The sequence below is a fragment of the Rana temporaria genome, chromosome 5, assembly GCF_905171775.1.
Source record: "Rana temporaria chromosome 5, aRanTem1.1, whole genome shotgun sequence".
In the NCBI taxonomy this organism is placed as follows: Eukaryota; Metazoa; Chordata; class Amphibia; order Anura; family Ranidae; genus Rana; species Rana temporaria.
The window spans coordinates 278,075,133-278,098,458 of NC_053493.1; the positions used below are offsets into that span (position 1 = coordinate 278,075,133).

At 45.5% G+C, this 23,326-nt stretch overlaps 1 protein-coding gene across 4 annotated transcripts in view; it reads left to right on the forward strand.

The window, feature by feature from the left end:
* The window catches only part of FBXO15 (F-box protein 15), a 205,824-nt gene that overhangs the window by 147,831 nt on the left and 34,667 nt on the right, over positions 1-23,326 (forward strand). For all 4 annotated transcript variants that reach the window (XM_040353895.1, XM_040353893.1, XM_040353894.1 and 1 more), the window contains exon 9: positions 6,215-6,360. In XM_040353895.1, the coding sequence (XP_040209829.1) occupies positions 6,215-6,360 (146 nt within the window). The remainder of the gene's footprint in view (positions 1-6,214; positions 6,361-23,326) is intronic.

Genomic DNA, 23,326 nt, shown 5'->3' on the forward strand with positions numbered 1-23,326 from the left:
GAAGCAGAGAAGTTCCATAATAGGCGTGGTATGGAAGTGGTTAAAGTGAAACAATAAAAGTGAAATATTCCTTTAAATTTCATACGGGGGGGGGGGGGGTATAACATACCTGTGAAGTAGTGCATGTCTCCCGTGCTTAGAACTGTCCCTGTACAAGATTGTAAAGTGGAAAAAAATAGTAATTTTAAAAGTACTCATGGCTATAAAGAATACAGTCATTGCTCATTAAAACTAAAAGAAAAAGGGGGGGTCCCCTCAAATTCAATTTCCAGGCCCTTCAGGTCTGGTATGGATATTAAGGGGAACCCCGCCGTCCAAAAAGGAAAAAAAATGGCGTGGAGTCCCCCCAAAAATCCACACCAGACCCTTATCCGAGCACGTTAACCTGGCCGGCCGCAGAAAAGAGGGGGGACAGAGTGCGGCCCCCCTCTCCTGAACCGTACCAGGTCACATGCCCTCAACATGGGGAGGATGTCCCCATGTTGATGGGGACAAGGGCCTCATACCCACAACCCTTGCACGGTGGTTGTGGGGGTCTGCGGGCGGGGGGCTTATCGAAATTTGGAAGACCCCTTTAACAATTTTACATTGTACCTCTACCATTTCACCAAAAAAAGTGACAAAAATAAAAAAAATGACAGTAGCCGGTTTTTGACAATTATTTTATTAATATCTTCTTTCCGCGCTTCTTCTTCTTCTTTTCTTTTTTCATTCGGGTTTCTTCCTCCATCTTCCTCTGCTTCTTTCTTGGGACTTCTCGTCCGCATATTGACCGGCGTCATCTTCCATCTTCTTCTCCTTCCGTCGGCCTTCTCGTCCCGCATCTTCTTGTTCTTCTGGACGCTGCGCTTGAAATTGAAGTCCCCGCCGTGTGCCGCTCCTGTGACCCCGCCCCCCTCTGACGCCACAGGTAAACTCATAAGAAAGTCTGCGTGTGGTATATGTGCGTCAGAGGGGGGCGGGGTCACAGAGCGTCACACAGTGGGAACTTCAATTGGAAGCTCGTCCGCATCTTGCACAGCTTCTTCTCCGGACGCTGCGCTTGAAATTGAATTCCCTGCCGTGTGCCGCTCATGTGACCCCGCCCCCCTCTGACGCACATGACTTTCTTATGAGTTTACCTGTGGTGCCAGAGGGGGGCGAGAAGGCCGACGGAAGGAGAAGAAGATGGAAGAAGACGCCGGGCAAGATGCGGACGAGAAGTCCCAAGAAAGAAGCAGAGGAAGAAACTCGAATGAAAGAAGAAACGAGGAAGCGCGGAAAGAAGATATTAATAAAAGAATTGCCAAAAACCAGCTACTGTCATTTTTAACATTTTTGACACTTTTTTGGGGGTGAAATGGTAGAGGTACAATGTACCCCATTACCATTTCACACATGGGGGGGCGGGATCTGGGGGTCCCCTTTGTTAAAGGGGTCTTCCAGATTTCGATAAGCCCCCTGCCCGCAGACCCCCACAACCACCGGCCAAGGTTGTGGGGATGAGGCCCTTGTCTCCGTCAACATGGTTCAGGAGAGGGTGGGCCGCACTCTGTCCCCCCTTCTTTTCTGCGGCCGGCCAGGTTGACGTGCTCGGATAAGGGTCTGGTGTGGATTTTTGGGGGGGACTCCACGCCATTTTTTTATTAAATTTGGGGTGGAGTTCCCCTTAAAATCCACACCAGACCTGAAGGGCCTGGTATGGATATTTGGGGGGAACCCCACGTAATTTTTATTTTTTACGGCGGGGTTCCCTTTAATATCCATACTAGACCTGAACGGCCTGGTAATTGAATTTGCGGGGACCCCCATGCATTTTTTTTTAATGAATCCTTTCAGAATTGCCGGGAGCCGACAATTCATTATAGCCGCGAGTGAATTTTACATGCCTTTTTTTTCTTTCAGAATGTCATTTTGTGCAGGGACAGTTCTAAGTGCGGGAAACATGCGCTATTTCACATGCTGACTTTCCCCCCCCCCCCCCCAGGTACGAAATTTAAAGGAATATTTCACTTTTATTGTTTCACTTTAAGCATTATTAAATTCACTCCTCCCGAAAAAAACGGCCTTTTTTAAAAGAAAAAAGCATTGATACATGTCCCCTGGGGCAGGACTCGGGGCCCCAAACACTTTTTAGGACAAAACTTGCATATTAACATTTAAAATGAACACTTTTGATTTCTCCCATAGACTTCTATAGGGAGTTCGGCGGCAGCTTTACATATTACTTGCATTGTGCCGGCTGCTACGCCGGTTCATGCGCCTAATTAAGGCTTCACCCGGAGTACCAATTAAGCCATGACCCGGCGCAGCGCAGTGATAATAGTAAATCGGCCCCACTGACTATGGAATTAATCAAAAATGTAAATATTTTATTATATGAAACATTAAAAACTATACCTTGCCGCTCAGGGAGGTTGGAGGCTTTTTCCAAATGTGTAGTCGTTTCTATGTGATATCTGTACTTCAATACTATATATGTATGTGTTGATGAATTTAATTCATGGAAATTTTATAAACATCATCAAATATTGTCTTTTTATATATTTATGGTCTATAATATTATCAATCATTAATTTAATGTAATTACTGTTTACCTGTACCTAATTAAAATATTTATATCTACAATTATATTGATGGCTGTTTTTCCCCAAACTGTGCACTCCATGTGAAGTCCCAACTTGTTCATAGCATTCCTTTCCCTTTATACTTTAACCACTTGGTTACTGGCCCATAGTCAAATGACGTCCTGTTTTTAAAGATGGATATCTCAGTAACGGCAGCAGCTGCTGCCACAACTGAGGTATCCATCTTTAGTGCCGACGGTCCTGTACACGATAACGGCGGTCTCCGTGACGAATTCGCCGCGAGATCGCCGTTATCGGTGGCGGGAGAGGGGGCCCCCCCCCCCTCCCGCCACTGTCCCGCGCCCTCCGCCGCTTACCGGAGCCGTCGGTAGCGGCGGAGGGGATCGCGACCATCCGGCAGCTGAGCGGGGACGAGACTGAAGGAAAAATCTCCTTCGCCCGTCCCCCATAGCTCTGCTGGGCGGAAGTGACGTCAAAACGTCAGTCCCGCCCAGCCTCTTAAAGAGACATTTTTTTTTTTTGTCATTTGAAAAAATGACATTTCCAAATTTTTTTTTTTTTTTTGCATTTAAGCCCAAATATGAGATCTGAGGTCTTTTTGACCCCAGATCTCATATTTAAGAGGACCTGTCATGCTTTTTTCTATTACAAGGGATGTTTACATTCCTTGTAATAGGAATAAAAGTGATAATTTTTTTATTTTTTTTTATTTCAGTGTTAAAAATTGTAAAATAATTAAAAATAAATGCGAAAAGCAAAAAAAAATTTTTTTAAAGCGCCCCGTCCCGAAGAGCTCGCGCGTAGAAGCGAACGTATACGCGAGTAGCGCCGACATATGAAAACGGTATTCAAACCACACAAGTGAGGTATCGCCGCGATCGTTAGAGCGAGAGCAATAATTTAAGCCTTAGGCCTACTCTGTAACTCAAAAAATGCAGCCTGTAGAATTTTTTAAACGTCGCCTATCAAGATTTTTAAGGGTAAAAGTTTGACGCCATGCCACGAGCGGGCGCAATTTTTAAGCGTGACATGTTGGGTATCATTTTACTCGGCGTAACATTATCTTTCACAATATATAAAAAAATTGGGCCAAATTTATTGTTGTGTTATTTTTTAATTTAAAAAAGTGAATTTTTTCCAAAAAAAGTGCGCTTGTAAGACCGCTGCGCAAATACGGTGTGACAAAAAGTATTGCAATGACTGCCATTTTATTCTCTAGGGTGTTAGAAAAAAATATATATATAATGTTTGGGGGTTTTAAGTAATATTCTAGCAAAAAAAACTGTTTTAGTCTCGTAAACACTGAATCTGGCTCGGTAACGAAGTGGTTAATTTATTTTTTCAACAGACCAGGACAAAGGTACTTGTTCCCTATTGGCCATGACCTAATTTAAAATCCCAATTGTTTTTTCTTTTTCAATGTACTCACTGTGAGATACTGTATATACAGGTTTAGGGCTGTAGGTCCAGGAGTGTCTTGGCACAGGAAGTGCAATGATATTTTTCAGGAGATATGAAAATAGTAGGTTTTTACGAAATGTTCACTAGAACATTACAAACCTTCCCTTGTTTAAGTTCATGTTCACTTTAAATTTCCATACTCAGTATGTCATCAGTTTTTGTAGTATTTTGTATGTAAATTCAATCCATGTTGAAGCATTAAAGATGTTTTCTATTGCTAAAATACTGCAATCATCTTCCTGGTGTTAATTGTGTGAGGTTCTATGATTTGTAAGGACTTTAAGACCTCTTTCACACTGGGGCGGGAGGTGCGGTAGCGATAAAGCGCTGCTTTTTTTAGAGGTGCTTTACCGTCGGAATTGTGGCGGTATTCGGCTGCCAGCGGTGCTGCTTTACCCCCCCCCCCCCCCCGCTAGCCGCCAAAAAAAGGGTTAATACCCAAGCAATGCGCCTCTGCATTGCTCAATGTGGAGGAGCAGTAAACACACCGCTCTTTCACAGCTCCAAAGATGCGGCTAGCAGGACTTTTGGAGCGCTGTTTCAGGTTGGTTTGCAGGCGCTGGTCTGGATTCAGATACATACAGTAGGCGTATCTGTCTGCCCGGCGTAACGTATCTCAGATATGTTACGCTGCTCTAACTTTGGGCGCGAGTTCTTTATTCAGAAAGAACTTGCACCATTAGTTAGAGCGGCGTAGCGTATGTGTTGCGGCGTAAGGCCACGTAATTCAAATGGGGATGTAGGGGGTGTGTTTTATTTAAATTTCCCTTGACCCTGCGTTTTTTTACGTTTTACTTGAATGGCGCATGCGCCGTCCGTAAAATCTCCCAGTGTGCATTGCTCTAAATGACGTCGCAAGGACGTCATTGCTTTCGACGTGAACGTAAATTACGTCCATCCGTATTCGCGAACTACTTACATAAACAACGTAAACATTTCAAAACTCAGCGTGGGAACAACGGCCATATTTAACATTAGCTACCCCTCATATAGCAGGGGTAACTATACGCCGGGAAAAGCCGAACGCAAACAACATCGTTCGTTTCTGAATCGGCGTAACTCCTCATTTGCATATTCCTTGCGTAAAAATACGGAAGCGCCACCTAGCGGCCAGCCTGGAATTGCAGCCTAAGATCCAACGGTGTAAAACACTTACACCTGGCGGATCTTAGGGATATCTATGCGTAACTGATTCTCTGAATCAGTCGCATAGATACGACCGTCGGAACTCAGAGATACGACGGCGTATCAGGAGATACGCCGTCGTATCTCTTTCTGAATCTGGCCCGCTATTTTTAGCGCAATAGCATCTGCAAATTGCCCCAGTGTGAAAGGGGTCTAAAAGAAAAATGTATGAAATCCCTTTATAGTCATATAACCAGTTGAAGGCCATTTCTTCTGGTTCTTACCCTTTACTCAAATAGCTGAAGCTGTGCTTTAAGTGGTTTGCACGCTCCTATTAATTAGAGAATTTTAATCCTTAAAGTCTGTAGAAATCTAATCGAAGGGCTGAGACTGATGAACTTAAGGCCGGGTACTAACGAGCAAACATGTACGATGAAAGCGGTCCGTCGGACCGTTTTCACCGTACATGCCTGCCAGAGGGCTTCTGTACGATGGTTGTACTAACCATCGTACAGAAGTCCGCGCGTAAACACTACGCGGGGCGTGTCCGCGTCGTCGCCGCGACGATGACGCGGCGACGTGGGCGGGCCTGCCATTTAAAGGCTTCCACGCATGCTTCAAAGTCATTCGACGCATGCGAGGGACGGCGGGCGCTCGGACATGTACGGTAGGTCTGTACTGACGACCGTACATGTCCGAGCGGGCAGGATTCCAGCGGACGGTTTTAAAACACGTCCAGGAATATTTGCCCGCTGGGAAAAGGCCCGGCGGGCAAATGTTTGCTGGAATTCGGCCCGCTCGCGCCTACACACGACTGAACATGTATGCTGAAACTGGCCCGCGGACCAGTTTCAGCATACATGTTTGGTCGTGTGTACGGGGCCTAAGAGTTACCAAGAGTTTGTTATAGAGGCCATGAAGACTTTAGCTGTCAACGCTCAAATTTGTGGGAAATGTAATACAGATTACGCAGTGGTATACTATGCTTATAACGGAAAAAAGGTTGTAATATTTTATGATGGAATTTTAACAAATTTTCTTCATTCTGTCTTTTCCTTAAGCCCTTATTTATTCCCACCTCATGTTCCAGTCCTGGATGATATTGATCCAGAATATGGGCTTCATGGCTACCAACTCCATATTGATATGTATAGTGGGCCAAAAACATACTTTTGTACCACCTTCCGTGGTTTGAGTTCTCGAAAAGGTAAGTCCATGAGTGGAAACTGTGCCAACAATTTTTTTTTAATACTTCTGCTTGCATCGGCTGAAATCGCAATATTTTTACATAACTATATGTACATTGAGCTTATGGATAATTGCTTACTTTTAAAGCTTTTTTTAGTGACTGAAAACCACAGTGTCTGGTGCCAGTGCTGGAATTTACGAGGATTCAGTGACCATACACAATTAAAGTGGTATTAAATCTAAAAGCAAAACTTTTATTATATTACAGCATACTATTTTTTTTTATGTGATTGTTGCATTTGTTATCTTTTTTTTAGGCTTTCTTTCTTCTATTTTCACCTGGTGATCTAGCCAGTAAGTCTGTTTAAAAAAAAAAAGCTCTCCAGCAGAATGTATCAGTTACCGAGCTGAGTCAATCCATTTACCACAGACAGTGGTGCTTACAACGATCAGCTTTTATTTGTGTAAAAACTTTATCCCAAAAGGCAAAAAAATTATTTTCTGTAACTGCTTATATAGTATTAGTTGAAGTTTGGCTTTAATTTATTAGTACAGTGAAACCTTGGATTGCGGTTAACGAGCGTTTCCGCAATACAAGCTTTTCTTTATCGTGGGACACAGAGTCTTTATCTTTACATAATGGGTTAAGGGTCAGTGAATGAACACTGGCACAATCAATTGAAGACAGTTCCCCTCCATATAACCCCTCCCATCAGGGGAGTTCCTCAGTTTTTTCGCCAGTGTCTAAGAGGTGTTGGATGAGCGAGGATGTGCTAAGGATAGCTCTGCTAAGAAGGCCCTCTGGGGGTGAAGGATGATTTAGGGTCTATCCAAGACGCTAATTATAACGCTGAATCTGGATGAGATCCGGGCCTCATGGAGGAGGCGTTGCCTGTAATGTCTCTCTTCGGAGGACTGGGCTCTGGGGTCCAGCACTTTCGCTGAAGGTTGGCACACAAAACCCGCCGAGATGGGTGAAGATTGGTTCTGTCTGCACTTCTCTTCGGTTCATGGACGGACACAGCAGCAATTGACCTTAGGGTATTATCCTTCCTTTTAGGAGATTGACTAGGCAGAAAAAACAGCATGTTAAGCGTTAAACACTCCACACAGTACAGTACCTCCCAGGGGGCGGTTCCCCCGGGTACATCCCTCAGTTTTTTTCTGCCTAGCAAGGAGATGACATGGATCCTCTGGGCCCATGTGCTCTGGGGATTTTTCTTTTGCATTTTTCTTGCTTTTCTTTTTGTTTTCCTGCATTTTTGGATCCTGAGATCTTCAATCAAATGCCGACTGGGTGACAGGCTGGATCCTCGATCCTTGTAGTCCCCCCAAGTTCGGCCATCGAGCGTGTGCCAGGCCTTTTGCTACGCGCTGGGCCGTCCACGACATGCCTCGTTGCTCCAGGGTTGGCCGGTGAGCTAAACGCTCCAGGGCACGCATATGACTGGGTTCTGTCTGTGTCTGTGTGCCGGGCCAACAGCCATGCCGTAAGCGGACGTTGGTCCTGTCCGGGATGCCTCCAGCTGGTGGTCGCAGGACGGGTAAGTAGCAGTCCCCTTGCTTTTGCAGGGTGGTGCGGCTGATGCATTCCTGGGAAGGTCGATTGGGGGTCCGCCCTGCTTTCCTCTCTCCCTTTCTCTCCCTCCTTTCCCCACGTTCTGGGTGGCGGGGTCGGCCGTGAGGTGGGGGGTCCGCCTGGTGGGCTCCATCCAGTGGCTGGGGGCTGTGTCTGCTTGGGGGTGCTGTTTTTCTGGCGTGTGTGAGGCGGGGGCCTGCCAGGTGCCAGGCGCCTTTATTAGAGTTTGGCGGCCATTTTCTTGTAGCCCGCATGCTCTTTTTGCATATCGGCGGCCATTTTGGAAGGGGTTTTTGGCTAAAATAACGGCGCAAACGGCTCCAGCACACTTCCTGAGGGACGGCACAGCACGGAGCAGCGCTCTGGGACAGACCGCAGCATACAGGCCTGGTCGGGTGGTGAGTCCTCTGGGGGGTCCCCTGTTCTCTGCTGCAGCCGGGAGGGTGGCCTGTGGGTCTTGCCTTGCAGTCCAAGGGTGGCATTGGAGTGTGTCAGCATGGCGTCCGATTCAGATGCTTGCCATGCCAGAGTTAACCCTTAGTGCCCCTGTTCCTGCGGCCTCTGTGGATGCTATGACGGCAGTCCTTGAGGCGTTTGTTGCCAGGATTAAAGCGGCGAGTGGCCAGAGGGGGGGTAAAAAGCGCCCCCTCCCCCCGCCTTCTTCTGGGGATGCCTCTGACACGGAATCGGGCCCAGCTACTGCTCCCGGCCCTGGTTCCGAGGAGTCAGAGGATCAGAGGATGCAGGCCTAGTCCACACGGACAGTGAGGATGACTCTGCATCAGGGTCAGCGCACAATAGGGCGCTAGTGGGAGCTCTTATCACTGCGGTGCGGGATACTCAGTAAATTGAGGATTCGGCGGAGACATCAGAGATGTCGGTCCCTTTTGGGTTCCGTAAGCCGGCCCGCGCTGCAAAAGGGTTTCCTTGTGTTCCTTATCTGGAAACGTTTTTGTACAAGGAATTGGATCGGCCGCAAAAGGTTTTTGCTGTTCCAAAATGCTTTGCGGTCCGTTATCCGTTTGAGGAAGATTTCCTGAAAAAATGGACCTCTTCTCTGTCAGTGGACCCCCTGGTGTCCAGACTGAACAAGGCTACCACGTTACCTGTGGAAGGGGCTCCCTCTTTCAAGGACCCTGCAGATAGGAGAGCTGAGGCTGTGGCCCGCTCCATGTTCACGGTGGTGGGGTCAGCGGTGAGACCGGTCTTGGCCGGGGCTCTAGTGTCAGACACTTACTGAACGGGCAAAGTCTTTGCTTCAGGAGTTGGAGGACCATAATGCCCCTCCGGACTGTGTGGTGCTGGCCGACCAGTTGGTGCGGGGCTTAGAATTTGTCTGTGAGTCAGCCCTGGATACGCTTCCCTTGCTCTCCAGGGCCTCCGCCTACGCGGTGGTGTTGCGCCGCCTTGTCTGGCTGAAGTGTTGGTCTGCGGACCAGTCTTCTAAGAAGGCCTTGGTGGACTTACCCGTTAAGGGTGAATGGCTTTTTGGGGCTTCTCTAGATCAGTGGTCATCAACCTTGTCCTGCAGGGCCCACTAACAGGCCAGGTTTGCAAGATAACTGAAATACATCACAGCTGATATAATTTGCTGCTCAGTGATTGCAGTATTCTAGACTGCATCTCCCCAAGGTAATACATAAAACCTGGCCTCTTAGTGGGCCCTGCAGGAAAGGGTTGATGACCACTGCTCTAGATGACATCATAAAAGATGCCACAGGAGGTAAGAGCACTCTGCTCCCACAATCTGGTAAAGGTAAGGAGCCTCGCCGTAGGCAGGGGCCCTCCTTTACCGCCCCCAAGCGTTTTCGTCCGCTTGGTGCGGCAGGTAAGCGTTCCCAGGGCGCCCCCTGAAAGGCAGAAGCGCCCCTGGTTCCGCAAGCCTGCAGAAAAACCCGTCTCTCAGGTGGGGGGCCGGCTTCACAAATTCGCAGCTCAGTGGCTGTCTCTTCTTTCCGACCGGTGGGTTTGCAAAGTAGTTTCCGCGGGGTACAAGATAGAGTTTCTCTCTTGTCCACCAAACAGATTTTTTCCTTCCAAACTCCAGCTTCCTCCGGGTCGTCGGGAGGCCCTGTTCGGGGCTGTTCAGGATCTGCTGGTCAGGGGAGTGATCGTGCCTGTTCCTTTACTGGAACAGTTTCAGGGGTTTTACTCCAATCTGTTTGTAATCCCCAAGAAGGAAGGGGTCCGTCCAATCCTGGATCTCAAGGCCCTCAACTGTTTTGTCAAAGTGCAAAAGTTCAGGATGGAGTCGTTTCGTTCTGTAATAGCGGCACTCCATCAAGGGGACTTCCTGGCGTCCTTGGATATCAAGGACGCGTACTTGCATATCCCAATATGTGTCTATCACCTGCCCAGACCCTCCGGGAATTCGGTTGGCTGCTAAATGTTCAGAAGTCAGTGTTGGTACCGTCTCAGCGTCTGAAATACCTGGGGTTGGTCCTGGATTCCTCGGAGGCAAGAGTTTTTCTTCCCACGGACAAACTACAGACACTGCAAACTGCGGTGAGGCGGTTGGCGACCCAGAAGTGGTCATCTCTTTGCTTTTGCATGCGAGTTCTGGGTCTGATGGTGGCCTCCTTCGAGTCGGTTCCGTATGCTCAATATCACACTTGTGTGTTGGAGAGAAATTCTGTCGCGTTGGGACAAGCTCCCTTCGTCTCTGGATTATCAAGTCTGGGTGAGTCGCCTGGTCAGGTCCTCCCTAGTGTGGTGGCTGACGTCTCTGGTGCTTCGGGCTGGGAAGTCATTCCTGCCGTGCCATTGGACGGTGGTCACGACGGATGCCAGTCTCTCCGGCTGGGGGGGGAGTCTGGGGTGTTCAGTCAGCCCAGGGGTGCTGGACTCGGGAAGAGTGTCGCCTGCCAATCAATGTCCTGGAACTCCGGGCGATCAGGCTGTGCCTCTCCAAGTGGTCTCTAAAACTGCAGGGCCGCCCGGTCAGGATTCAGTCGGACAACACCACGGCTGTGGTGCATGTCAATCATCAAGGGGGCACACGGAGCTCGGCTGCAGCGGCGGAAGTCACTCACATCTTTCAGTGGGCCAAAAAGAATGTTCCGGCTCTTTCGGCTGTTTACATTCCGAGTGTACAGAACTGGCAGGCAGACTACCTAAGTCGCCAAACGCTAGACCAAGGAGAATGGTCGCTGCACCCGGAGGTGTTTCAGAGTCTGTGTCTGAAATGGGGCGCTCCAGACGTGGAGCTTCTGGCGTCCCGACTCAATCGGAAGGTGTCACGGTTCGTGGCCAGGTCAAGAGACCCGTGGGCGGACGCGTTGGTGGCGCCGTGGGGCTTCTTCCTTGTCTGCTACGCAGAGTGGAAGCCGAGGGTTAATCAACAATCCTAATTGCTCCGGATTGGCCTTGCCGTCCCTGGTACGCAGATCTGGTGCGTCTGGTGGCAGATGTTCCGTGGCGCCTGCCACTGCGAGAGGATCTTCTGTCGCAGAGTCCTATCTTTCATCCTGCTTTACAGTCGTTGGCTTTAAGGGCGTGGCTATTGAGAGCCAGGTGCTGAGGGGCCGGGGCCTGTGTGATTCGGTAATCTCTACCATGCTGCGAGCGCGGAAGTCTACTTTCCGAAAGATTTACCATCGTACGTGGAATGCTTACATCTCTGTGTGAGGAGATGAAATGGCACTTGAATTTAGTCCTCTCTGTGCTTCAAAAGCCTCCGTTTGAGGGCATTAGGGAAATCCCTTTATTGACTCTTTCCCAGAAGGTGGTTTTTCTGGTGGCAATTACATCGGTCAGGCGGGTGTCTGAATTGGCGGCCTTGTCTTGCAAGGCTCCATATTTGGTGATCCACAGGGATAAGGTGGTGCTGCCTCTGCAGCCGTCGTTCTTTCCTAAGGTTGTTTCGGCCTTTCACATTAATGAGAACATTGTTCTTCCATCCCTGTGTCCTCGGCCGGCAAACTCAAGAGGCTGCGTTGCATTCCTTGGACGTGGTTCGAGCCCTACGAGTGTACCTTTCTGCTATGGCTCCGTTTTGGAGGTCGGATTCACTGTTCGTGTTGGTGACTGGTCCTAAGAAGGGTCTGGCGGTCTCGTCAGCCACCATTTCTAGGTGGATCAGGCAGGTCGTGCTTCAGGCCTATTCCCTAAAGGGACGGGCGCCCCCCTTCCCGCTTACGGCGCATTCGACCAGGGCAATTGGTGCCTCTTGGGCTTTTCGCCATCAAGCGTCTGTTTTATAGGTGTGTAAGGCAGCGACCTGGTCGTCAGTCCACACTTTCTCAAAGTTTTACAAGGTGGATGTAAGTGCATATTCGGATGCTTCCTTCAGCCCCCCAGGTTTTGCAGGCGGCTGTTTAAGGTTGAGGTTCCTCTGTTGAGGATCTCTGTTTTTTTTTTTCCGGTGAAGTTGGTTTGCTGTGTTTTTCCACCATTTGATTTTTTGACACTGCTTGGGGACGTCCGTAAGGTCAATTGATGCTGAACGGAAGAGAAAATAGGATTTTTGTACTCACCGTAAAATCCATTTCTCTGAGTTCATGGAAAGACACAGCACCCACCCCACAAAAATCTTCTCTACAAGCCTAAAGAAGGGTAGAGTACTTGGGCATGATTATAGACACAGCCCAAAGCCGGGTATTCCTAACAGAGCCAAAGGTCAAGTCACTAAAGGACCTGATCCACAAGGTCAAGGCAAACAAGAGACCATCTATTCGCCTTTGCATGAGGCTATTGGGGAAGATGGTAGCCTCCTTCGAGGCCGTTCCTTATGGCCAATTTCACTCAAGACTACTTCAGGGCAGTATTTTAACTGCCTGGAACAAGAAGATCCAAGCTCTGGATTTACCCATGCGCCTGTCGCCACAGGTGCGCCAAAGCTTCAGTTGGTTGTTAGACCAAGAACTTGCAGAAAGAAAGATCCTTTCCCCCAGTCACTTGGAAGGTGGTGTCTACGGATGCCAGCCTAATAGGCTGAGGTGCAGTATTGGAAGAAGCTTCAACCCAAGGAACCTGGGCCAAGACCAAAAGGAGCCTGCCCATCAACATATTGGAAATTCGGGCAGTATACTTAGCCCTCGAAACCTGGAAGAGCAGGTTATAGGGCCACCCAGTTTGTATTCAATCCGACAATGCTAATGCAGTAGCTTACATCAATCACCAAAAAGGCACCCGCAGTCGGGGTGCTCAGAAGGAGGTGAATCGGATTTTGACATGGGCAGAAGAACATATTCCTTGTCTCTCTGCAATTCTCATTCCCGGGTAGAAAACTGGCAAGCAGACTATCTGAGTCGCCAGCAGCTGTCACCAGGAGAGTGGTCTCTCCACCCCGAGATCTTCAAGACATATGCCAGAGATGGGGGACCCCGGATATAGACCTGTTAGCTTCCAGATTCAACAGGAAATTGGACAACTTTGTGTCAAGGACAAAAGATCCTCTGGCTTACGGATCGGATGCGCTGGTGGTCCCGTGAAATCAGTTCTCACTGATCTATGCATTTCCTCTGATTGCTCTCTTACAAAGGCTACTCTGCAGGATCAAGAAGGAAGGAATTCCTGTAATCTTAGTGGCCCCAAACTGGCCCAGAAGACCTTGGTACACCGAAATCATAAACATGACGGTAGGAATACCTTGGAAACTTCCGCTTCATTACGACCTGTTGTCGCAAGGTCCAGTGTTTTATCCTTCCTTACAAATGCTAAATTTGACGGTTTGGCTGCTGAGACCCACACTTTGAAGAAGAGAGGGATCTCAGGTCCAGTGCTTTCTACAATTTATGAATGCCAGAAAGCCAGCTTCCAGACTTATTCACTACTGAGTCTGAAAGGCATATGTTTCTTGGTGTGAAACCAACAAATGGATTCCTCAAAGATATGACATAATTATGATTCTTGCATTTTGCCAGCTAGGAGTGGATATGAAATTAGCCCTTAGTACCATTAAGGGTCAAATATCAGCTCTATCAGTCTTCCTTTAAAAACCACTGGCATCTCATTCCCTAGTGCAGGCTTTCATTCAGGGTGTACTGTGGATCAATCCGCCAGTCAAGTCTCCCTTGTGCCCATGGGATCTGAATCTAGTATTATCAGTGTTGCAGAAGAAACCCTTTGAACCTATTCGCCACATTTCGCTGATTCTTTTAAGCAGGAAGTTGACCTTTTTGATTGCTATCTCTTCGGCTAGAAGAGTATCTGAATTAGCAGCTCTCTCTTGTAAAGAGCCTTATTTAGTTTGTCATAAAGACAAAACTGTACTACGACCCCAGCCTGCCTTTTTACCTAAGGTGGTGTCAGCTTTTCATTTAAATCAGGACATTGTCCTGCCTTCCTTTTTTCCGGATCCACAGACAGCGGGGGAAAAATTATTACACTCTCTAGATCTTGTGAGAGCAGTAAAGGGGTATCTGCAGGCAACTGCTCAGATACGTAAAACAGATGTTTTGTTTATTTTGCCAGATGGTCCCAAAAAGGGGACAAGCGGCGTCAAGATCCACTATCTCAAGATGGATTCGACAGACAATTATTCAAGCCTATGGTTTAAAGAATAGGACTCCTCCCTTTTCTGTTAGGGCGCACTCTACCAGGGCGATAAGTGCTTCATGGGCAGTTTACCACCAGGCTTCGGTGACTCAGATCTGTAATGCTGCAACTTGGTCCTCAGTCCACACATTTTCACAATTTTATAAGGTGGATGTGAAAGGATAGGAGGATGCCACCTTCAAGCGAAGTGTGCTGCAGGCAGCGGTATAAAGTTCTGGTCCAGGGCGGCCTTCATATGGAGCATTGCTCTGGGACGCCCTATTATGTAAAGATAAACACTCTGTGTCCCGTGGTGTATGATAACGAAAATAGGATTTTTAAAACAGCTTACCTGTAAAATCTTTTTCTTGGAGTACACCACGAGACACAGAGCCCCCCCCCCCCTTCTTATGGGAATCCTTATTGCTTGCTTCAAAACTGAGGAACTCCCCTGATGGGAGGGGTTATATGGAGGGGAACTGTCTTCAATTGGTTGTGCCAGTGTCCAAACACCGCTGGGGACCCTTAACCCATTAAGTAAAGATTAAGACTGTGTCCTGTGGTGTACTCCAAGAAAAGGATTTTACAGGTAAGCTGTTTTAAAAATCCTATTTTCTTTATCGTACACCACGGGACACAGAGTCTTTATCTTTACATAATGGGACGTCCCAGAGCAATGCTCCATATGAAAGGGGGGAGACACAGATCCTATTTTTTTTTTCAAAGTCCTGACTCGGTTTGCGAGTGTTGTCTCGCAAAACGAGCAGGTTTCAAACCTCTACGGTGTGCAGTACCACATTTGGCCTGAGGTGCAGGGGCGCCAGTGACACTCGGAGCTGTTGGGAAATACTCAATTTCTGAGTGTTTCTGACTGCATCTATACGGTCTCTGAGTATTTCCGGGTCTCTCTGGCACTCCCAAACCTCTGGCCACATGCGGTATTGCATGCAATAGAAGTCAATGCTGAAAAAATGATCTTTGTTTCCGTTGACTTCTATGGGGAAACTCGCTTTTGATATGAGAGTGCTTTGGATTACAAGCATTCTCCTGGAACGGATTATGCTTGTTATCCAAGGTTCCACTGTATATCTAAATTTACCACTACCACTTCCCTCCCTCTAGACGGACAGTGCTTCTGTCCAGAGGTGTCCCCTGTGCTCCATCATCCAGAGTGGGGGGCTCTTTAATGTAGGAAATGTGTTGCTAGCCAGATCACCAAGTTAAAACAGAGGGGGAAGAAAACTTGAACCTTTTTGGTTTTGGGTTTATTGCATCCTGTTTAGACAGTCTCTTTGATGTCATTTGGGTTGTAGCACCTGCACGAACAGAGCCGTTGCTCCCATATTAACATCCATGTAGATCCGCATGCATGTCCCTGAGCTCACACTGTCTGAGTTTGGGGTGGTGTACCCACATGGATATCAGATTAGGAACAGCAGCTATGCCTGTGCAGCCGTTGCATCCCAATTGACATAAATGGGTCTCCCTGTACAGGGATGCACGGAACACACTTTAGTATGCCACATGTAAACGATGCTTTGGTACTAATTTAGCAGGAATTTTGTAAGTTACGTTGTGTTTATGTGCAATATTAATGATTTTAGTGTAAATAGCGATATGATGAACATTTGCTCAGTTATTGCAGGGCCCAATAAATCAGTAGCACTTTTTTTTTTTATTCTACAGGTCATGTTCTTTTTTTAAAATGTCTAGTTTGAGGGGTCTTTTCAAATTCTGAAAGCTCTAAGTGAAAAATTAAAACCTGAACATTTTTGGAGAATTTTTTGGGTACGTTCGATTTTCACCATTTTGCAAAAAGGCACAATTTAAAATTTACAAATATTTGGTATTTATTAACTTCATACAGGTTAAGCTTTTATATTTAGTCGGAATTTTGTAAAATTAGCTGTGTAGTGCATCCCCTTATCACAACAAGGGGTAAAATATTTGGACTTTCCTAGTTTCTATTGTCCAGTACTAATCCATGAGTTGACAAAAGGAGAAAGAAAAAGAGTGAGTGAATTATTTGGAAAAGGGAAATTACTCTTTATTTACTTTAGGATGTTAAAAATGAAAATTTCATGTCAATATCACCTTTGGAAATATATTTACTTAGAAAAATGGTGACATGTTCAGTACTTCCTTTACCCGCTGTATACTTTATATTATTATTTTTTTTTTTTAAAGTGGAGTTCCTGCATGGGGAGAATAAATAAATAAGTCAGCAGCTACAAATACTGTAGCTGCCAAGTTTTCATATAAGGACATTTACCTGTCCAGGGATCCCACAATGTTGGCTCCCCAAGCTGATTTGTCTATCGGCTTTGGGTGCAGGCACCAGGATTACAAGTAAGGGAAACCAGCAGGGAAGCCTTAAGGCTTTACAGCCGGTTTCCTACTGCACATGTGCAAGCCAGGCTGCGTTTTCTGAATGGTCCTACCTTTTTCTGGCAGACACACAGGTCCCAGAAGGAGGAGGGGCTGGACATTATGTAGATCACTGTGCGGCAATCTTACCAGGAAGTGGGAGTGGGTACCTGTCAAAAACAGGTAATCGCCCCTTTTGGGTGGAACTCCGCTTTAAGAACATCTAAGGCTGTCAGGCTTTCTTTCCTTTCCTTTTTTTTTTTTTTTAACAAATCCCTTGCTTTTCCTTATTGGCTAAAAAATGTGCCAATTGCAGGCCGAAAGTTTATTTTGTCAATAAAATTTGTAGCCTTCATGTAATTTTTATACATAGCTGACATACTGATCACATTATTGAGATCCACTCTGGTTGTTTTTTTTTTTTTAAGCAGCTGTCAATCATAGCCAGGATTGAGTACCAACAGCTGTGTAAAGTGTCGGCTAGTGTCTCTCAAAAGTAGGACACTTAATAGTGTATTTACAGCACAGGATATCATGCTGGGGAGTGTAATTTTACAGATCCTAGGCATGATAGCTGTACTTTTAGTACAAATAAACCTTCCGTTACTCTCTGCAGACACATGAGATCTACACATGTTATATTCTACACTTTCTATATAAATTAGTATAAAATGTCAAACAAGCAGCACCTGCTGTATTGTGAACTGACGTCAAGTTTAGCATGAATTGCTATGTAGTCTAATAATAATATTTTAAAAGGTCTTACTTCAGTATCAGTGTTTCTGTGCTGCAATCACCTTAGATGGGCACCCCTATTGTGTTAATAAGTATGTGATCTGCAAAAGGGAGCTTCTTTCCTAATCACTGCTGAAAATGCAGCATGTGGGGGATTTGCTCAGAATGCTAATTATTATATACTCTTATTTTCTTTTTCTTTTTTTTTTACTGAGATTGGGTTATGGCATTTTTGTAAAAGGCTAGGGTTTGTAAGAATTTACAGTGGGAAAAATAATAATACTGTACTTTTGCCACATATCATTGCATAAGAACAGCATCATACATTGTGTGCAGCCTTGTAGAACATTTTTGCTTTTCTTTGTTTATTGTTGGCTCTTATAACTGTATTGCAGATGTGTTTTTCTTCAGTCCCTGCATCTCCAGTGTTTATGTATGTGTAATTAAATTATCAGTTTTACTGTCTGTAAATTATTTTTTGCCTTGATGTAACTCTATTTAATTACTGGCTTTATTAACTTGCAATATATTTTGTGTCAGGAAAAAATGTTATGTAAATTACCATTGTGGTCCTGCCATTGGCTGTTTTTTTTTGTCATTGAAGTAAGGTAAGCTTAACCACTTAAGGACCGCCTAATGCCGATATACGTCGGCAGAATGGCACGGCTGGGCACAGGCACGTACCTGTACGTCACCTTTAAGAGCCCAGCCGTGGGTTGTGCGCGCGCTGCCGGCGGCAAGCTCGCCACCCGGTCCGAAGCTCCGTGACCGCGCCCGCGGACCCGATCGCCGTCGGTGTCCCACGATCAGGTCACAGGAGCTGAAGAACAGGGAGAGTTGAGTGTAAACATACCTTCCCTGTTCTTCTCTGTGGCAGTGTCATTGATCGTCTGTTCCCTGTTATAGGGAACGACGATCAGTGATGTCGCACCTACAGCCATGCCCCCCTACAGTAAGAATCACTCCCTTAGGGCACACTTAACGCCCCCTAGTGGTTAACACCTTCACTGCCATTGTCATTTTCACAGTAATCAGTGCATTTTTATAGCACTTTTCGCTGTGGAAATGGCAATGGTCCCAAAAATGTGTCAAAAGTGTCCGATGTGTCCGCCATAATGTCGCAGTCACGAAAAAAAAACGCTGATCGCCGCCATTACTAGTAAAAAAATATATTAATAAAAATGCCATAAAACTATCACCTATTTTGTAAACGCTATAACTTTTGCACAAACCAATCAATAAACGCTTGAAGAATACTTATCGGCCTAAACTGAGGGAATTTTTTTATTTTCTGGGGATATTTATTATAGCAAAAAGTAAAAAAAAAATTTTTTCAAAATTGACGCTCTTTTTGTTTATAGCGCAAAAAATAAAAACCGCAGAGGTGATCAAATACCACCAAAAGAAAGCTCTATTTGTGGGAAAAAAAGGACGCCAATTTTGTTTGGGAGCCACATCGCACGACCGCGCAATTGTCAGTTAAAGCGACGCAGTGCAGAATCGCAAAAAGGGGCAAGGTCCTTAACCTGCATAATGGTCTGGGTCTTAAGTGGTTAATGTGCACCTCTCATTTATAATGGTGACTGAGGAGCAAGTGAAGTGGACTGTTTTCTTAAGTTTTTCAGTCATTAAGATTTTAGGGGGAATTTATTATGATTTGGTTTCTGTCTGCACTAGAAATTAAAATTTCTGTACTGAGGTGTCACAGACCCAAGTGTTATCCTGTGCAGAGAGATGGTTTTGCAGAGAGGATAGTGCAGAGATAAACATACATCAATTTTTACAGGGACCACCCAGACGGCATATACTGTATGCTGTTGCACAAGATATTCAGGCTAGTTGGGTGTCCTCACAAAATGTTTGCAGGAACCACCAAGACAACATATGCATGTCTTAGATGTCTACAGGATTCACTGAGACTATACGTGTATGGCTTGGATATCTAAGTGCTTAATAGTTTGTTTGTTTTTTGGTGTTTTTTTTTTATAATCTATCCTTTTGTGGTGTGGGCTTTTGAGGTCTACTATTTTGATTGCTTGTCATTAGCAGTAACCAGCATGGATTTATAAAAATCTGTTCTTGCCGACCAACCTTTAAAAAATTCTATGAAGAGGTGAGCTTTCATTTGGATATAGAAGACCTGTGGATGTAGTGTACCTAAATTTCACTAGGGCATTTTACACAGTACACCATAAACACTTAATTTACAAAGTTAGGTGTTTGGCACTGATGAGACTGTATGTACCTGAATAGAAAACTGGATGTAGGAGCACGTACAGAGGGTAGTGATTAATGGCATAATTTCTGAATGGTCTGTTGTGACTGGGTTGCATAATGGATCTGTCCTAGGACCAATTCTGTTTACCTTGTTCATAAACGTTCTAAAGGTTGGAATAGAGAGTTGAATCTCAATGTTTGCTGATGATATAAAGCTAAGCAGGGCAATAACTTCACGACAGGATATACAGTGGGGAAAATTACATTTTTTAATCCTCTGCAGATTTTGTAAGTTTGCCCATTAAAGGTTTGTGTTTTTTTCACCTTAATGCATCCTATACATTAAGGTGAAAAAACACCTGGCATTCACCCCCACCCCCCCCCCCCCCCATTTTACTTATCTGAGCCCTGGAGCGCAGCCATTGACTCCCACTGCTGTCAATCAAATCCAATGACGCAGCCGCCAAGGGGTGGGGCCGAGTCCGTCATTCGTGTCTATGGACGCAAATGCTGGACTCAGGAGCACGCCCGCACGATAATTCCTCAGGAGAACGCTTTTCTTAGGGGGTTATCTGATGCGGGGAGGAACCGCGAGAGCTGCCGAGGGACCCCAGAAGACGGTATTTGGGGCCACTCTGTGCAAAATTAACTGCACAGTGGAGGTAAGTATGATATGTTTGTTATTTAAAAAAACTAATACTCAAACCTTTACAACCCCTTTTTAAGGGTCTATAATTTTTTATCATAGGTGTATTTTAAATTATAGAGATGGAATATCAACCAAACATCCATAAAAAACACATGATACAAATTTTGTTGCAGTTCAGTCAGTAAAAAAAAGTACTGTATTTGATCCCCAATACAACATGTCTTATTACTTGGTGAAGAAACCCTTGTTGGCAAGCACAGAGGTATGAAGTTTATTGTAGTTACTTAGCAGGTTTGCACACACCTCAGCAGGGACTTTGGTCAACTCTCTTCTTTACAGATCTCCTCTAAATTGAAGCCCCTTTGGCACCACTTAAAGCCTCAAGTTGTTTTGCATATGATGCTACAAGCTTGGCAAACCTATTTTTGGGCAGTTTCTCCCATTTTTCTTTGCAGGACCTCTCAAGCTCCATCAGGTTGGATGAGGAGCGTCGGTGAAAAGCCATTTTCAGATCTCTCCAAAGATATTCAATCTGGTTCAAGTCTGGGCTCTGGCAATGCTGCTCAAGGACATTCACAGAGTTGTCACAACTTTGTTGTCGTATGCTTAGTGTCATTGTCCTGGTGAAAGATGAACCTTCGCCCCAGTCTGAGGTCCATGGAGCAGATTCTCATCAAGGATGCCTCTGTATATTGTTGCATTCATTTTTTCCTCGATCCCGGTTGGTCTTCCAGTTCCTGCCACAGCATGATGCTGCCACCACCATGCTTCACTGTAGGGATGGTGATGGCCAGGTGATGAGGCATGCCTGGTTTCCTCCAGACATGACTCTTGCCATTCAAGCCAATGAGTTAATTCTTCCAGAGCGTTTTGTTTCTCATGGTCTGAGAGCCCTTCAGGTGCCTTTTGGCAAACTCCAGATGGGCTGTCGTGTGCTTTTTACTGAGAAGTGGCTTCGGTCTGGCCATGTATATACATATACCATACAGGCCTGATTGGTAGAGTGCTGCCAATATGGCTGTTCTTCTGGAAGGTTCTCCTCTCTCCACAGAGATGTTTGGCCACCTCCCTGAATAAGACCCTTTTCCCCGGATTGCTCAGTTTGGCCGGGCGACCCGCTCTAGGAAGAGTCCTGATGGTTCTAAACTTCTTCCTGTTCTGTGCTTTGGTACAATCCTGTCTCGTAGGTCTATAGACAATTCCTTGCACTTCATGGCTTGGTTTTTGCTTTAACTGTGGGACCTTTATATAGACAGGTGTGTGCCTTTTTTAAATCCATGTCCAATTAACTGAATATACCACAGGTGGACTGCAATAAAGTTGTAGAAACATCTCAAGGATGATCAGTGGAAACGGACCTGAGCTCAATTATGAGTGGCATGCCAAAGGCTGTGAATACTTATGTACATGTGTGTTTTAGTTTTTACGTTTTTTTTTTAATGAATTCGCAAACATTTCCAACTTTTTTCACATTGTTATTATGGGATATTGTATGTAGAATTGTGAGGAAAATAATGAATTTATTCCATTTTGGAATATGGCTGTAACATAAAATGTAGAAAAAGTGAAGCACTGTGAATACTTTCCGGATGCACTGTATGTTTTGGGTCATTGTTGTACTGGAAGACCCATACCACAACCCATCTTCAGTGTTCTGGCAGAGGGATGAAGGTTCTCATCTAAGATTTTGCAATACATGGCCCTGTACATTGGCCCCTCAATGTGGCAAAGTCGGCCTGTACCTTTTAGCAGAGAAACAGCCCCAAAGCATAATGTTTCCACCTCCGTGCTTGGCTGTAGGGATGGTAGTCAGCATTTTTCTTCAGTCCCTGCATCTCCAGTGTTTATGTGTAATTAAAATAAATTTGCCGAGTCGATTTAATGCCAAAGAGCTCAATTTTGGTCTCATCTGACCACAGCACCTTCTCCCAATCCTTCCATGAATCATTTAGATATTCATTGGCAAACTTGACACAGGCCTGTACATGTGTCTTCTTGAGAAGGGGGAGCTTGCAGGTGCTGCAAGATTTCAATCCATGGTAGCGTATTGTTACCAATGGTTTGTTTGGTGACTGTGGTCCCAACTGCTTTGAGATCATTCACAAACTCCTCCCATGTAGGTTTAGGCTGATCTTACTTTTCTCATGATCATCCTTACCCCGTAAGGCAAAATCTTGCATGGAGCTCCAGACTCGGGCGATTTGGTTATTTTTTTTTTCCATCTGCAAATAATCACCCCAACAGTTTCCCCTTTCATCAGGCTTCTTGCTGATGGTCTTGTAACCCGTTCCAGCCTTGTGCAGGTCTACAACCTTGTCCTTAAAGTCCTTTGACAGCTGTTTGGTCTTGTTCATGATGGTGAGGTTTGAATGGAAGAAAGAGATTCTATGGACAGGTGTCTTTTATACACATAATGAGTTGTCGTTAGGAGCACCTTCTTAAATTTACAGGACTAATACAGGGAGTGCAGAATTATTAGGCAAGTTGTATTTTTGAGGATTAATTTTATTATTGAACAACAACCATGTTCTCAATGAACCCAAAAAACTCATTAATATCAAAGCTGAATATTTTTGGAAGTAGTTTTTAGTTTGTTTTTAGTTTTAGCTATTTTAGGGGGATATCTGTGTGTGCAGGTGACTATTACTGTGCATAATTATTAGGCAACTTAACAAAAAAAATATATATACCCATTTCAATTATTTATTTTTACCAGTGAAACCAATATAACATCTCAACATTCACAAATATACATTTCTGACATTCAAAAACAAAAACAAATCAGTGACCAATATAGCCACCTTTCTTTGCAAGGACACTCAAAAGCCTGCCATCCATGGATTATGTCAGTGTTTTGATCTGTTCACCATCAACATTGCGTGCAGCAGCAACCACAGCCTCCCAGACACTGTTCCAGAGAGGTGTACTGTTTTCCATCCTTGTAAATCTCACATTTGATGA